At 53.8% G+C, this 16897-nt stretch overlaps 1 protein-coding gene across 2 annotated transcripts in view; it reads left to right on the top strand.

Moving 5' to 3' along the window:
• Positions 1 to 16897, top strand: part of CTIF (cap binding complex dependent translation initiation factor) — a 281396-nt gene that overhangs the window by 141363 nt on the left and 123136 nt on the right. For both annotated transcript variants that reach the window (XM_044243025.1, XM_044243023.1), the window contains exon 7: positions 12613 to 12689. In XM_044243025.1, coding sequence (XP_044098960.1) covers positions 12613 to 12689 — 77 coding nt within the window. The remainder of the gene's footprint in view (positions 1 to 12612; positions 12690 to 16897) is intronic.

The raw sequence follows: 16897 nt of genomic DNA, 5'->3' as shown, positions 1-16897 counted from the left end.
TCCTCTTTACAGGCTGGTCTGGGCACAAGCATCTCCCATGTGGGTTGAGTAAACATGTATCCAAAGACTGGCCAGGTGTGTGCCCATGTGTCCTGTCTTTGGACTTCCAGCACCTTGTTTAATCCTCACAAGGGAAGGTTTGCTTAAGTTCTCCGTTTTAGAGCAGAGGAGACCACGGCCCAGAGAAGGGAAGGGAGCAGACCTACGGCCTGGCCTGACTGGCCTCTGGCCTTGCACTCAGGATGGACTTGGCAGAAGTGGGATGCTTGTTACAACCTAGGGGGCCTGTGGAGTCAAGTGGTGGGCACCAAACATCCACAGTGTCATTGTCACTGTGCAGGCCAGCGAACAGCCCCCTTGGTTCTCAGAGGGCTTACAGTCTAACCGAAGACTGGGGGGATCCGGGTCTTCAGATCTCCTGCATTTAATGAGAGGATAGTTGTAGTGATGGATGGAGGGCTGAGGGAGCCGTGGAGCGTCATAACTGCTTACGACCAGGAGACATTCCTCGGCTGAGGGCCGTGATCTCTAGGCCCCGGGTCACCTGTGAATGCCACAGGCCCACAGAGGAAAGGGGGTGGCCCAACTCTGGTCCATCCAGAGCTGTCAGTCATCTTAACTTTTCATCCAACCAGTAATTATGGAGGACCACAGTATCTATCACCGCGGGGCATGCAGAAGTGAAGGAAACACGGCCCCTCAACTCCTAAAATTTCAAAACGTGCTTGGGGAGATAAGCTAAGAAGCAACAACCTAGTTTATTTAGATACCAGGATGGAGCGCTAAGAAGTTTACCCAATGTGCCATGTGACCAAGTAGATCAATTCTCATGCGAACCAGGATTGGTTCTTTTATGGACATTAATGCCAATGGCAAAGTCTGGACAGTATTGCAGGGGTGAACAGAAGTGGGGAAGATGTGGCAGGCAGAGGGAAAAGCCTGGTTCCAGAATGTGTGGTGCAAGGATAAGGCTGCAGCTACATGGAGTGGGGGGGAGTGGACACCCCTTAAACCTCTGGGAAACAGTTTACCTCCAACCCCAGGGCAGGAACCTGGGTCTCCTGGCCCCCGGCCCAGGGCACCTTCTGATGCATTACCATAAACAGAAGCTTAAAGCCAGTCCTCAGGACCAGCAGTGTGGGGTACAGATGGCGGGGGGGGATAGTGATTAATGCTTTTCCTCCAGGTAGGCTTCTGATCTGACACAGGAGCACAGGCAGTGAGAGCAGAAAGAATTGCTTCCTCCACGGAAGTGATTTGGTTGGAAAAGCTGTGGTTCTGCCAGGAGTCCTGGCCATGCCCTTAAATCCTGGCCCTCGAGTCAGCCACCCAGGCCTACAGCCCCGAAGCCAATCCCATGGGCCCAGCTTGTGCACACTGACCTTCCTGGTTATGCCAGGGGCGCTCAGAGCCCGGAGCTAGGTGGCTCTGCCACTCCTACTAAAGGGCCACACTCTGGTCAATGTCGCCTTCTCAAAAAAGAAAGGAGGGAGGGAGCAGGGATCTCATCCTTGTAAACCTCATGGATAAAGCGGACAGCAAGTGCATCAGCTCTCCCTTCTGTTTCTGCAGCTGGGCCATCCGGCAGATGGGCGTTGCCCGTCTGACATACCCCACCTCGGGAGGGCCATGGGGAGGGCCTGGAGCTTGGCTGGGGAGGCACTTTGCTATGTTCCGGGGAGGCACTTTGCTATGTTCCGGGGAGGCAGCGTCAGTGTTTGGAGCTGCTGGCAGTGGAGGGCTGTGTGCTCCTAGGCCAGTGGGTCCTCACCAAGCTAACTGCATTGTATCAGTGACCCAAGGAAGGTAGCACAGGGCCCGAGATGGGGAGGGACGGTCAGTGAGCAAATGACCAAAAGAAGACAAAAACCTGCATTTGCTTCCAAAATAAAACCAAGCAAAAACTGATGGTGGCTTGATTAAATACATGAGCAGGAAGGGAAAAGGCTTGGATTACATGAGTACTTGCTTTTCACACCCCGGAGGAAGTGATCACTGCTGTGGTGCATGACCTAGGCTGACACAGGTAAGCCAGAGGTCTTTCCACGGCCCTTCGGCAAAAGGAGAAAAATGCTAAGTTCACAGTTTCCTTGGAGATTGAGGTCAGGTGAAAATGATCACATTTGTGCAGAATCGTTCTTGAAAACCTCTTAAATGGCCCGTGAACTTGAGAACACTTGGTCCGGAGTATGTACCCTGGGTGATAATTGTGTACATATAAATGTATCCTGTGTGGTCTGCTACAAAGAGGGCATGAGTCCCATAGGGTATTTTCATTTTATTTCTAAGTACATGTGGGTGAACTTGAGCAAGGTAGGCAAGCACCTGCCTGGGACCCTGTGTAAAAGGCCGTCTGTAGGGTGGCGTCATACTTTGCACACAGCGGAGGCTGATCCGAGTAGAGGACCACCTTCTATTTAAAGTCCTGTCCTTCGTGAAATGAGGGTTATGGTAGATGGAACGTCCTCAGGCAGAGGGAAACGTAACAACTCCCCATTTTTAAATTTAAATTTTACCAGTCTATAAAATTGAAAAGGCTGGGAACTACTAATCTAGGCCTACTACTTTATTTAAATCAAAGAAACTCTTAAGCTTTGTATGTTGAAGACTAAACAGAAGGAGAGTCAACTCTTCCATTTTTTTTCTCCCATAGCGAACATCAGTCTCAGTTTTGGCTCTGTCTCCGTCTGTCCACCTAGTCATTCTGGCTGGGCTCCAATGTCACTTTCTTAGACCTTTTCCTATCCTCCAGTCGAAAAGCATTGTCCTCTTCTTCGTTTTGTTGTTTCTTTTTGTTCCAGTTCACCGGTCTCTGTTTAAGTGATCTTTTTCTTTTTAGCTGCATCTTATTGGCTGTCCCCTTCCCCTTGTGGGATGGAAGCCCTGATCAGTCCACTGCTGGGTTTGCGGGAGTGTCGCAGGAGTGAATGAAAGCCCAGTGGTTCCTGAGGGAGGGGCCACATTTTGGCCTCTCGCCCCCAGCACCAGTGCCAGTGCTACCCTTGCAGGTGCTCCACTCCCTGAGCATAGAAGCCAGTCCCTCCACGCCCTCTCCCTGCACCCACTCCTCGTCTCATGTCGCTTGACCTCTTCAGTGGCCTGCGAGCTGCCCGCTGCCCTCTGGCCTGGCCAGGCTGACCTGATTCGGTGTTTCACTCACCACTTCTCTTGTGAGAGGTGGGCATTGACTGTCTACATGGAGGAGGCTGAGGCTGCAGCAAGCTGCACTTCTGTCCCCTGAGAATATTCTGGACACAGCCAGGGGGCTCAGGAAGCGGTTGGTGAGGGGACCCTGGTGCCCACATTCTAGGGTGGCGTCCCTGGGGGTTTGAGCTGCTGCTTCCTGGCAGGTGCATGAGGGACATGGGTGGAAATACGGAGGAGGCCTCAGGTGGGGTGGGGGGCTTCCTGTCATAAGGATTTGGGGTGCAGATGGTGACATCTCACTAGCACAGACCGTGCCAAAGAAAAGAAGAGGGTGAGGGGCATCTCAGCATCACTGCTAGAGGTCAAAATTTGGTCAGGAGATCCTGCCACATGGCCCGCAGGTGCCCTCACACTTACTGACCCCTGACTACTCCCAGTTTGTGTACTGAGCTGTACCAGAGATCATTCAGGAGAAGCAAGAGCAAAGCCATTAATTAACGCCTGCTTCCTGGCAACCTGCACCAAGGCCGCCATCTTTCTTAGTCTGCTTCCGGTAACTCAGAGGGTAGCCTCAGGCACCCCTTCCTCCGGGAGGTCCTTGTTCCATTCCATTTCTTGCACCTCTTCCAGCCTTTGGTCTGCCATGGCTTGAAGGCAGTAGCTTTTTCAGTTCATCAGGCCTCCTGGGACCCTCAGTAAATGTCCCTCATCAGGAGAGTGGAGAGCACATGTCTGTCCCAGTTGCATTGGCATGGCTGCTGCCATGTCAGTGAGCCCCGGGAATACCACTGTGCATCCAGGATGGCCCCTGGGCTCACTTGCACAATGAAAGGCTGACAATGGTCATGGAAAATCCGGCCCCTCGGCAACGGGTTCCTTTACATTTTACACGATAGAATGCAGAAAGAATGTTCTAACATTGTTCTGTTGTTTCTCAGTTTCTGTTCATGTTCTCACCCATTTTTTATCTTCATTCAGAAATTGTCAAGCAAATGCCATTTGTATTTGCAATTGCCCAGTGGATTCTTCCTGACGTGGGTTCCAGTGGGAAGGGGCGGGGGTGGTCATGTTTGCTTCCCATGACTTCATGGATATAATGAGATCCCATGCCGGACTGCTTAGGACTTCTTTGGTGATGAGTGATAGAAACCTACCTCAAAATATTTGAAAGATAAAAAGGGGAGGTTTATTGGCTCACAAAATCAAAGGAAGTCATGACTAAAGAGGCAATTATTTTCATCTTCATTTTCCACCAGGAGGCACCCGGTGTGGCAACAGAGCCGGGATCCAGGTTGTGTGATGGGTGTGTGAGACATCAGTCAGGACTCCTTTGGTTTTTATGGTGAGAAACCCAACTTGAAGGAAAAGGGAGGGGTGGGTTCCCCATGAGGGCTCGCTTCCCCATGGCAGCGAGCTAGTCTCTGTGACTGCCCTACCATGCAGCACAGACCCCAGATGATGATGAAGGTCATGGGCTCAGCCTGAAGACTGACACTGGCAAAATGTTCACGGGCAATTCTGGGGGGGGGGGGTGTCCCAGAGAACCTAAGTTCAGCTCCTCCTCTAGAAGAATGTCCAGAGTTCTCTTGGAGCCAGCAACAATAGGCAAGCAACAGCACTTGTTCAGAGTGATGGAGTCTAGGGTCTACGTTCCAGGGTGTGAGTGGAATTGTAAGCAGGGGGGAATGCTGGTGGTTCAGCCTCTCGGTTTCATCCCTGTCTACGTTTATCTGTGTTTTTTACACGGGGGCTCCACCTAAGGTCTTGTTTTTTTTATTCTTTTTTTTTTTTAAAGTCTCTACTGCTTAAAAAAATAAATTAAAAGAAAAGAAAACCACAAATTTGAACACAGGGAAGCCTGTCTGCCCCTCACCTTTCTTTCTAGAACAGGTCAGCCTCTCTGAATAGCTGTGCAGCCTAGAGATTCCAGGAATTTTAGAAACATTACCTGTTTATTTCACTGGACGTGACCCACACATCCTGCCCACGTGCCCACAGTGAGACCTTGGTAGGATAACTTCTTAGAAGCTTTGAAAAAACATGACTCCCCGCAGGAGGAAGCCTCTGCTATTGAGACAAGCTCATTGTCAGGGAGCTGTACATGGCATTTTTATGGCCCATTAAGTTGCCAAGTGCTGTGGCTGCTTTGTACTGTTCACCCTTGGGATATCTCCCCAAGTTGGGCTGGAGATGGGGGAGCCTGGGGAGGCCTGAGCCAGCTTGGCCAGAGGTTCTGTCCTGCCTTTTCAGGGCTCCAGCTCCCTTGGCTTGCCCAGTGGGCACAGCAGAACCAATATCCTGTCTTTCTTCTGCCAGACTACTGATAAGGCCCTCCACCTGAATCTTCTGGTATCTTCTGGAGAGAAGGAACCTTTAGTTCCCATGTACTTCATCGCATTCTTGCGAGCGACAGGAGCCTAGTAGGGCCGATCAACATGCATGCTCAGGAAGGAGAGGAGAGGGTTCGTGGTCTCCAAGAGGTCCAGGTGGAGAGTTGACATCCAAGTGTGTCACTGGAGTGGGAGCGCATGCTTACCTCGTCAGAAAAGTGGTGAAGACGCCTCGCCACGTGAAACCCCCCCGCCCAGCTCCCCTCCTTCCCAGTAAAGGCCACACAGTGCTGTTCGTCCATATCTTCTGCAATCTGGGGGACGCTTTACACACTAGGAGGAAGACTCTCTTGTATTGGTGTAATCCTCTCCCTCTGCAAAGCGCTGAAGTGTGAGCAGAAGATAACAGACATGTGAGACAGTTCGGCTTGGATGATTTCTTTCAGGCTCAGGTCTGGGATTAGTAGACACAGGTCAAAGGTCACAGGAAAATCTCCCTGAGGGGAAAGTAGGCACGGGGTTCCACGAAGTGTGTATGTCTTTCCAGCTTCCCTGCCTTTCCCATCTTGCTGGTCCCTGCAGGTGTGCCCTATGGTGGGGCTGGGCCAGAAGGTGGGGGAACCGTGCCTACTTTGGGGATTTGGGTCTCCTCAGACAAACCAAAAGCATGGGGAAGTAGGGGACTGGGCAGGGTCTCGGGCTGTTGGTTGGATGAGGGACCAGAAGACCCCAACACAGAGCCTGGTCCTCCACCCCTGGAGCTGCATGACCCTATGCGTTATGGCCCCAAAGGCCTGGAGTGGACAAGTGTGGGGTTAGTAGCACTTGCCCACTAGGGAGTATCTGATGGCCTTAGGACCACCCATGTCAGACAGGGCCCTGGAGAACCGCATGAAAGGAGCAAGCTGCACCTGTGGAGGGAGCACATGGGGAGACCCTGAGGCCAACCCCGTGCTGTGAGCCTACAGCTGGGACCATGCTATGGGATCTGGTTGGGAGAGCCAGGAGCGTCCTCGTGTTCTAGGTCCACCATCACAAAGTACCACCAACCAGGGGACTCAAAGAACAGACATTGACTGTCCCCCAGTTCTGGATCTAGAAGTCTGGGATGGAGGGGTCTATAGGACCAGTGTTTTTTCCGAAGACTCCGGAGAAGATTCCTTTCTTGCCACTAGCTTCTGGTGGTTGCCAGAATTCCTCTGTGTCCTTTGGCTCAAGCTTGTGTTGGTCCAACACTGCTGGTATCTTCTCATCGCCTTCTCCCTCTGTGTCTCCAGTGTCTCTGTAGCCAAATTTCTTTCTTCTTCTAAGGACACCAGGCATTGGGTTTAGGGCCCGCTCTCCTCCAGTACGAACCCATCTCCACTGGATCCTATGTGCAAAGACCCTATTTCCAAACAAGGTCATGTTCACAGCGCTGCAGGGTAGGACTCCAACTAATCTTATTGAGGCACAGAACTGTACCTGTTCCAGAAGGTGAAGAGGACGACAGAGATGGCTCCAAACTGGACACTGGTCAGGAGCACCAGTGCTGGTCCTCAGAATGCTCTGGTCCTTCCCTGTCTGCCCACAGTGCCAAGCACATCTCCACACGCTCCCGTGACGCTCGCGTCATTGGCCAGCAGATGGAGGCGGTAACACACCTTCTCGTGAGCATCTCTCAAACTCCTTAGGACTCAGCCCAGGTTCCAGCTCCGTGGCGAGGGCTTCTCTGACCCTTCTCCTAAGGAGGGTCCTCATTTCTTCTTCAGCTGCCCAAGGCATCTCTGTTCAGTGTCTCCGTGGCCCGTGGCATCTGTCAGCGTACTCCTTTGTGTTCCCTGACCTCCAGGGCTGGAGCTGGGTCTGTTCGTTCTGGTTTTCTCCCTCTGAGGCACCTGGCACAGGGGAGGCCTTTAGCGCTGGCTGCGTGAGAAAGGACCACGGATGGACGTACAGGTGGGTGGGTAGACGGACGGGGTCGGAGTAACAGGAGTCTCCCCTGACCATCCCCACCCCCGCTGGTGCATCCCCTTGCCAGCCTGCTCTGCTCGGTAGTGTTTTCCGCAATTATCACAGCATCTGCTTATCTGACCGTTGTCTCTCTGCTTTCGCTAGAATGTGTGCTCTATACAAACAAGCATTTTGCCTATTTCTGTTTTACTACTGTATGCGCGGTGCCTAACACGGCCATTTTTATAGGTCAAGGTGAATGGAAGAGCAGGTGGATTGTGGGGGGCAGTGGGAGTGGGGAGCCTAGCGGGAGTGTGTCACTGTGATCACAGAGTCAGTGGGTCGCAGAGCCGCCCGAGCAGAACCATCTCTGTGCAGGCTCCTTGCTCGGTGAGCTCGTTGGCCCTCGCTCATGACACTCTCCCCCCAGGGACAAGGCCCTTGCACTCCCAGCCTGGACCCTGCAGCTCTGCTGGGCTTGCCTTTACTGCCGCAGAAATACTGCCCCGGGTTGTGAGGACCCGCCTCAGCCTGCCCTGGGATGGGCGGTCACATAACGTGTTTCTGCAACTGGAGCCATCAGGGACTGGCCCGCAGAGCTGTGTCTTAACGTTGCTGACCTCCGAGCCGGGTGTGTGTGTGTGTGTGTGTGTGTGTGTGTGTGTGTTGCACGTGTATTCAGCCAGTACGGCATGCGGAAGGAGTATTACCTTCCCTCTGTCCCTGGAGAGGCTTGGTTTATATAATCTACTTGTCTCCCAGGCCCATTTAGTGAGCAAAAGTGGTCAGAGGTTGGGGGGAGGGGTAGACTGCAGCCAGGTCCCAGAGGGCCGGGAAGAAGGGTTCTGAGCAGAGAAGTGGAAGAAGACCAGGCATCGCGGGGGGTGGTCGCCGGGGGTGGTCCAGCATAGCGCTCTGTGACGGAAGACTGCGGAGACCCACCAGGCAGCTGGTAAACCAGAAGGCCGGTGGTCTCATTTATGGAGGTGTGGGCGCCCTCCCACCTGGACCGACGTTACGTGGACTGACATCCGTAGGGACCTCTTTCAAAGCATGGAGTGGAAGAATTTGTTAAGCAAAGAATTACAGCGAAGGCCACTCTCTGCTCTTAGAGGGTAATTCCAACAAGCCTGATAAATTTCTCATTCTCCACTTGAGGGATAGATTCTAAAAAGCAGGGAGGGATCTCTGGTGTAAAGCCAAAGCCCCATCTCCCCTGGCCAGGCCTGGAGATACCAGTGCACGCTCCTTTCTGGATTCTCATTAGTCATACTGGTCATTGGGTGCCTCTTGCCTAGAATATGCCGCCCTTTGCCACCCAGGCTTATGTAAAATGTTTTAGGGCTGCTGCTTCCTGGAGAGTGATTGAGTGAGAGAGGAACACATTCCATTGAGGCTGGATCTTCTTTCTTCTTTCTTTTAACACTTGGAGTTCCCTCTACCCAGAATATACTGCCCCCGGATTTTCTTCCCACCTTTTTAAATTGAGACGTGATTCATGTTACCCTGAAACTCACCCTTTTGAGGCATATGGTTAGTTGTTTTTTAGTATATTCACAAGGTCGTGCAACCATCTAATTCCAGAATATTTCCCTCACCCAAAAAGAAACCCAGTACTCATTAGCAGTCACCCCCCTCTTCCTCCCTCTCCCCAGCCCCCGCCCACCACTCATCTGCTTTCAGTCTGCAGATGTGCCTATTCTGGACATTTCCTAAAGATGAGATTGTACGGTGCGTAGTCTTTGGTGACTAGCTTCTTTGCCAGAGCGCAATGATTCTAAGGTTCACCCACATCATCACATATATCAGAACTTCCTTCTTTTTAGGGATACCTGCTGGCTCTGCTGGTTAAGCGGCAAACTCTTGGTTTCAGCTCAGGTTGTGATCTCAGGGTCATGGGATCGAGCCCCACATTGGGCTCTAGCTCAACAGGTCTCTGCTTAAGGATTCTCTCTCTCCATTTCCCACCAGTCTCTCTCAATCTCTCTCTCTCTCTCTCTCTCAAATAAATAAATAAATCTTTAAAAAAAAAAAAAGAAAAGAAAAGAACTCCTTCCATAGCCATATAATATTCCATTGTACGGACATACCACATTTTGCTTATCCAGCTGTCGGTTAGCAGACCTTGGGATGTTTCCAGTCACGGCTGTTGTGAGTGAATGATGTTGAGGTGAACATTCGTGTGCAGAGTAAAGAACTTCTGCCAACCCAGATCAGCAGGCAGCTAGCCTGATGGCAGGGGTGTGATTGAGCACAGATTCCCTCTTTCTTTATCGGCTGGCCTCGTCTTTGCCCCTGTTGACACCCAGTCACCCTTGTCTTAGAAGGAGCGCAGGCAGTATCCTGAGTTGCATGTGTCCCTTGGTGTTGACCACCTGCCTGAGAAGCAGAGGGGATGATTGCAGAAGGCCCTCCAGGGAAGCCAGCGTGAATCGTGTGCCCGTCTCTGCAGGAGCCCCTGAAAGTCGTATGCAAGGCACTTACTCATTCGTTCACCCAGTCCAAGTGGTCTTGAGGGTCTTCCAGCACCCGGGCCTGGATTGCTCCTGGGGAGGGAGGGCCTCAGAAGTGCAAGACTTTGTCCTTTGTCACTTCTTTAGCGGATTTCTGGCCTCCCCATGAGGTCTGCCAGCCTCGGGCCAAAGAAGGCACAGGCCGAACTTCCGCTTTCCTTTCCCAACTCCGTAGCTGGGTCACCAGCCCTCTGCTCATCCCTCATCCCTTCCCTAACCTGAGCTCCCCCATCGCCCGGCAAACCACCTCAGTCTCTGTGCCAGGACTGGGGGCTCCACGAGGAGAGGGGCCAATGCAGCCTGGCCGGTTTGGGCCCACCCGGCCCTGAGCTGATGGGGAAGATGATGAAGGTGAGGGAGATGGAGAAACCCCCGGAGAGACCTACGGAGGCTTGCTCCATACCAGGCCCTAGACTACGTTCTTTTCAACCCTCATCAGCTCAGCTAACCCTCACCGGGACCCGAGGAGGCTGATGCTCTTAGGACAGATGTGCAAACCGAGAGCTGTTGAGGGGAGATTAGCTATCGAAGTCACGCGATCATCGAAAGGGAGAGCCGGGAGCTGGCTGCTCCCCGTACAGCTGCAGAGCCCATGCTTAGACTACTGTGACCTCGTCTACGTGTGCACACATATATATTGATTTGGGGGGGAGATAGATGGATGAAGACTTCATTAGAAGCCCTGAGTGGCCGGCAGGTCCCCTGGGCCACACTGAGTTCGGGGAGAGCTAGGACTGCAACTGCGTTGGAGTCCCGAGGGCGGCTGCCTCCTGCTACGGTGCATGGAAGATGAGGACAGGGTACCGGGCAGAGCCCCGGACTCTGAAGCCCAGACAAGGGCGGCCACACGTCCCGGGCTCGTGGAAGGCCCAGGGCTGCGGGCAGCTCCGTCTGCCCGGCCCCGAGGTGAGGTCCCAGTCCAGGCCGCCAGCTTGAAAGGGAGCCTCAGCTTCCTTCCATTGTCTGCGTGGGGCACACCCAGTGTGTTCCTGCGGTGACCCGAGGCCCGGAGGGAGGGAAGGGGCCAGCCCAGAGCTGGGTCAGGATGGGAGAGGGGAAATGAGAGGGGAAGACGTGGTGTTTTTCCTTGTTTGTGTTTTGTATTAAAGAAAAGCAAATAATATCCTTTGAGAAAACCATTAAACAAAGCACATCCTAAGGCTGCAGAGGCCCATTGTGGCTGTCTGGAACCCGGAATTCATTCATGACTTTTCGGCCAGATTATTGGAGGCGAGGGACAGGGTAGGAGGCAGGGGGTGTTATGACAATGAATGTTGAGATGTGCGTCCCCTCCCTGGACTCCGTAGGAGGTTGGGCCGTGATGCATCCGTAATGCTAGAGTCCCCTGTCCTCCTGAGCCTGTTGCCCGTTGTCCTCCTCCTGCCCCACCCTGGGAAGCTCCTTGAGACTGGCCAGAGCTGTCAATATCCAGCCCACCTGGGTCGGTGGCTACACCCTGAGAAGGCAGCCTGATGGGACCCTCCATGGTGGGACCTGAAACTAGAGGGCTGGTACCATAGAGGATCTGGGCCTCAGTCTACCCATCTGTTACGTGCGGACAGTTGGGCTAAAGGAACACTCACTGACCGCTCTGCAGCACGCTGGGCCCTGTCACTCCCTCTTACCTTGTACGTGTGAAGGGCCTTGTGGGCCCCATGGGGGGTGACACTTTGGGTGTAGTCTGCATCAGACCTGTACACAGGTATCCCAGACCCAAGTCAGACTACCCCCTCCCCCCAGCCCTCCAGGCCCAGGTCCCCTCCACCACCCCCTGCCCACCCCCACCCCTCCAGGTTGCCCATAATGTGATGCCAATGCTCGCACCCATGTCCCACCGTGACACACTTTCCTGCTGGTGCGAGGGCGATGGTTAAGAACAGAGCTGACCATCAGCCCAGCTTCTGCAGATCATTCTGCCTGGGGCCTGGCATTGGCAGAATCAGCCCCCTGTTATAAGCAGAGGGTCCATCTCTAACCTTGACATAGGTGTGTAGTTATTGTACCAATGGCAACGTACAAAAGACCGTTCTTGGGATTTTACCCAGTTTAAAGTTTAAAAAAGCATTGAAGTATTTCGCATTTCTCCTAAACACTCCCCAGGAGTATGAGGAATAAGGGTCTTGAGGCGGAATTGGACGGGCCATCTTGGACCAGGGTGAGGCAGCCGGGGTCCTAGCACAATGCATCTCCATGACACTCCGGGTTTGCAAGGCACTGCATCTCCTTGATCCCCTCGACAGCCCAGAGAAGATCCTGACATCCCCAGTGTGTCAGGAAGCATAGAGAAGTCATGAGAGTTCAGAGTAACTTGTCCTTGGTCATGCGGCCATGAATCCAGGACCTGGCCCCAACTCCATCACTAATTCTCCGCGAAACTTTGAGCGGGTTCATTCATCCCTCTGGCCCTGAGCGTTGTCATCTGGAATTTGCGTGACTGGATATAACACATTCTGAGGTCCCCTTTGTGTCCCTACTGTTCTTCAGTCCTGTAATTCCAGCATCATCGCCTGGTGGGAAATTGACTAACACAGTTTCCATTTCTCAGTCTGGATTTGGCGGTCAGAGTCTAGTCTTTCCAAACTCCCGATTTCCTTTTGGTCATAGACGTTATCATCAATAGTTATGTTTAAGAAGGTCTTTGCTCTCTTTCACAAGTTACTCACGATCCCCCTTCCTCCCACACCACACAGGGCTACCACCCGATGCCCCACGAAGTGGAGATCGCCCACACGAAGAAGTTGTTCCGACGGAGGAGAAATGACCGGAGGTAGGAGAGACTCCGTCGAGCGCTTTGGGTTTTCTGTCCTTGACCGGCCGTCTCTAGCTCCATTGGTTCTGACCTGGGTTTTGCTTTTCCCGGGGACCCGCTGATACCCATGCGATGAAGCGATGGGGTCAGGTATAAGTTGGGAAGCGGGAGCCCCACTTCTCGGGGCTGGCCCAGGAAACAGATCCCTCCAGGAGGCCAGGGACAGGGTGCTGATTCCACAGCTCAGGAAGAGAAAGGCTCTTTCCATTTGCAGCAAGGACAGCAGTCCTCAAGGGACTAGGTCCCAGCTGACATGTGTTTTGAGACACGGCCTCCAGGAGGCTCTGAAGCTCACGATTCCAAGGGCATCTGTGTCTCCTGCTCTTCCCTAGTCACTGCAAGTCGTCGCTGGCTGTGCTTGGCTCTGCGGTGACAGGCGACCCGCAGATCAACAGCCACGCATGCACCTGCTCTCCAGTGCCTGGAGGAGCAGAACCCAGGGTCTCCACATAGTTCGGCGTGCTGGGTGATAGCAAGGGGCCAGAAAAAAAGTGCCCCAAGGCAGCTGGGGCTCAGAGTCCCAGGAAGACCTGCCTTTGTTCCCGGGGAGACTTTTGCGTGGAAAAGTCTTCGTGGTAGATTTCAAGTGGAAAACTCCAGGTACAGAGCGATGTTTGTAGTCTGTGGACGCTTGTAGTAAAGCAGGGTTAGAGTGTGTTTTCTGTGTGAATATGCATCAATTATTTCTGGTTGGAAACATTAGAAAAAAGGAAGGAAGGGAAAGAGGTAGGAAAGAAGGAAAGAGAAAAAAGGCTTCTGCCCAGGGAATTAAAATGAGGCGTGTGCCTCTATAGGGAATCACTTCTTGGATCAAAGGGATGGCCTGTGGTTTTACCTTTAACGAACAGAATATTCTTAGAGAACCAAGGGAACAGTCTAGGCGACATCCCTTCCTTGCAAAGTGGAGGTGCCTGTTCTGCTCCTGCCCCCTTGCAATGAGGGCCGTGACTAACTAGGGTCCCTGGGCCTCCCCTCCACACAGGGGCCCTGAACAAGGCACGCTGGGTGCTGGCCACAGCTCAGGTCGCCTGGAAGACAGGTCCCCAGGACTCCTCATCATCAGCTGGTGGACTTAGCGGGTCAGAGGCCCTCCCAGGAGAGAGGAACCACACCACTAACTAGGAGGAAGGCCATCCTGGCTTAGGAACCAGAAACACTAGGCGTGTTATGAAGCAGCAGGGAAAGGGGAAACTGAGCCAGGAGCGTTGGACCAAGCCCTGGGCCAGGCTTGACCCAGGACTTGTGGACCGTGTGGTCCACACTTGACTGTGTGGACCGAAAGCCTCAGTGTTGTGCTGCTTTGCCGAGGTAATGCCTCGTTTCTGGGCTCCTAGAGGAGGGAAGAAGGGAGCACATCTCTAAAAGGGGAATGGGGCTCTCGGGCTACTGGGGAAGAGGGAGAGTAGAGGCTGGGTGTCCCTCCTCCCCTGTCCCCCAGCCCGGTCCCGAGTCTGTGTCTGGAGGTGCGGGGAGTCCCCGAGCTTTGAATGTACAGTCACCCCCTGACCCAGAAGCAGCAGCAGGCTGCTGCTCTCCTTCCAGGTCAGCCACACCTTGGCTCATGGACCTGGCTGCCTGTCTAAGCGGGACCGCCCCCCCACCCCCAGACAGCGGTGGGCCTCCGGAAAGCAGCCGCTGCCCCGGGAATATAGGAAGAGGGGTGTGACAGGCACGCACGGGGAAGCTGACCTTCCGCCGGGCCACGCTCGTGTGAACAAATGCCCGGTTAGGTCAGCGCACCTCGCAGAGGATGTGGACCCGGGACAGGGTCCAAAGCGAGGCAATAAAGATGATTAAAGGGATGGAAAGTATGTCCCGGGAGGAGAGGCTAACGGGACGGGGCCAGGGAAGAGGAGGCTGCAGGGAAAGAACGGTCACGCCAATAAATTCATGAAAGATTTACACGGAGGCTAAGAGCAGCTGCCTCACCTTCAGAGGGACCCAAACCAGGGGCACCTAGCCGGTAATGGAAGAAGACGGTGTTCACCTAGACCCAAGATGGGCTCGGGGAAGAAACGTCTTGGTCGCTGAAGCTGGACTGTGTGGTGCCTTGTAGCCTGGAGCAGGAAGTCTGCTTCCTATCCCCGCTCCGGCGGGAGGCCAGGCTGGGCGTGCCCTTGCTACTTTTCGTTCCAATTGTTGAAGTCAGAGGCACATACCCTGGAATCAGACCCTGGATGTGAATTCGGCCTCCCCCATTCACTAACTCTGTGACCTGGGCAACTTGCTGCATGCCCCTATTTCCTCTTCTGTAAAGTGGGTCTATGAAGTGGGAGGCTTGAACGATCAAATCCTTCTAAGGCCCCTAGAAACGGGCTTAGCGCCGGCCCGTTCTTGAGTCCAAGGTACACAGAAAGCTCCGAAAGGTGAGGGGTGAGGAGATGGCTGCAGAGGGGCTGGGCTGTCCCCTGTGATCTCACTTAGGAGCCCAGGGAGCTTTGCCCTGCATTCCCTCCAGGGTCAACCACCCAGGCAGACAAGGCAGGAGGGCCCCTCTGCTCCCACACTCCAGGGGCTGCTCCCAGGGGCTCTGTGATTAAAGTTGAACTGTGAATGTCTTCTCCTTGTTTTGCAGAAAAAGTTTAAGCTCCTGAACAATTCCTAGGCTGTTGTCCTGAAAAATGTTCTGAAAACTTTTGAACAACTAGTAACCACTTCTTTCTTTTGGGAAATGACTCAAAGATATTTGCTGATTTCAGGCAAAACGATGCATTTCGTGATAGCAAAGTACTAACTGAGTATTTCAAGTACTCCTCAGAAAGCAGCGGCCTCGGGTGCTCTGTCCCCGGAGCCCTGCCGGCTGGAGGGGGCCCTACAGAGGTTCCCCTCCTGCCCCAGTCTACCCACCCAGCAGGTGCAGACAGAGGAGGGGGCTCCCAGAGAGCAAAGTCATGGCCATGCTGCTGACCCACTGCCTGTGTTGACCTTGAGTGAGTGCTCCCCTGCTGGGCTGAGACATTCTCTCCACCCCTCCCCACCCCGCTCCATTTTGCAGAGTGAGCAAACTGATACAACGAAGAGCCACAGCCGGCAGTGCCTGTGTTCCCTGGGAAGCTGACTCGGGTGGAGAGGAGCAGGCAGGGCCCTTACTGAGGCACATCCTTTGGAACAATAGCTGTAGACGGGAAGGGAAAGGAGCAGGGTAGGGCAGAGGGAGAAGCTGGGCTGCAGGGCAGTCTGGTTGGGGAGTTCTGACCCTTCAGGGAGATGACTTCAGAGCTGTCCCACAATGGAGTGAAGGAGAAGGTCTTTATGTCCCCACTGCCACAACCTTATGCTGGCAACTCTCATCACCCAAGGCAGTTTCCACAGGGGCTAAGAGCTGGGGGGGTATCTGCCCCAGCACATGGAGCCGCTGGTGGGGGGAGGAGTGCACAGTTCCTGAAAGGGAGACTGGGTGGTTCCTTACAACGAACACCCCAGTGAGAGCAGTACTTAACTCTCCTCCTGGGACTGATGGAGTGGTGCTCTGTACTACATTCTGGGCTCTGGAGCAGAGCAGGGAAGTGCCAGGCTTGGTCCCTGCTCTCCGGGGCCAGAGGTGTAGCTTGCACAATCTCTCTGGCTCCTGAAGCCACCAGAACGTGGTGTGTGACTGTGCAGCATCTGAGCGTTCAGAGAAAGGAGCCAGCAGGGGATGGCTGAGGAAGGCTTCCTGGAGGAGGTGGGCTTTGTACTAACCGTGAAAGAGGATTTGGAAGGGGGTTGGGAAGAGCATGAAAGTTGCCACAGCTGGACAGGTGCGGGAACCAGGGATTCCTACCACCCCCTAGAAGTCACCCCCCAAATCTCCTTAGGCACAGCCCTAGAAGGGTGGGACTCGCTGCTGCCACCACCCCAGCTGAACTAAGTGGAAGGGAAAAGCCAGAGTTCCTGATTCCTGATGGGCCCTGGCCCAGGGTGATACAAGCCCCTGTCAACCCTCTGGAGCCCAGCCTCCTAACAGAGCGGGGCCGCGAACATAGGCACGTTCCATCCCACGCTGCCCTCGCAGCTGGGGACACAGGAGAGCCGTTCTCCAGATTAATCTCTTTCATTAAGTGAGGTCTCAGAACGGTTCATTGGCTGCATGTGCAAAGCAGATTTGGAAGGAAGAAGGAAAGAATGCTGTGGTCATCCAGCTACGTGTAAGATGACCCTGCTGGGTAAGGAGCAGGAGAGCGAGC

The sequence above is a fragment of the Neovison vison genome, chromosome 3 (genome assembly GCF_020171115.1).
Source record: "Neovison vison isolate M4711 chromosome 3, ASM_NN_V1, whole genome shotgun sequence".
In the NCBI taxonomy this organism is placed as follows: Eukaryota; Metazoa; Chordata; class Mammalia; order Carnivora; family Mustelidae; genus Neogale; species Neogale vison.
This window is presented reverse-complemented; position numbering and strand designations above follow the sequence as displayed.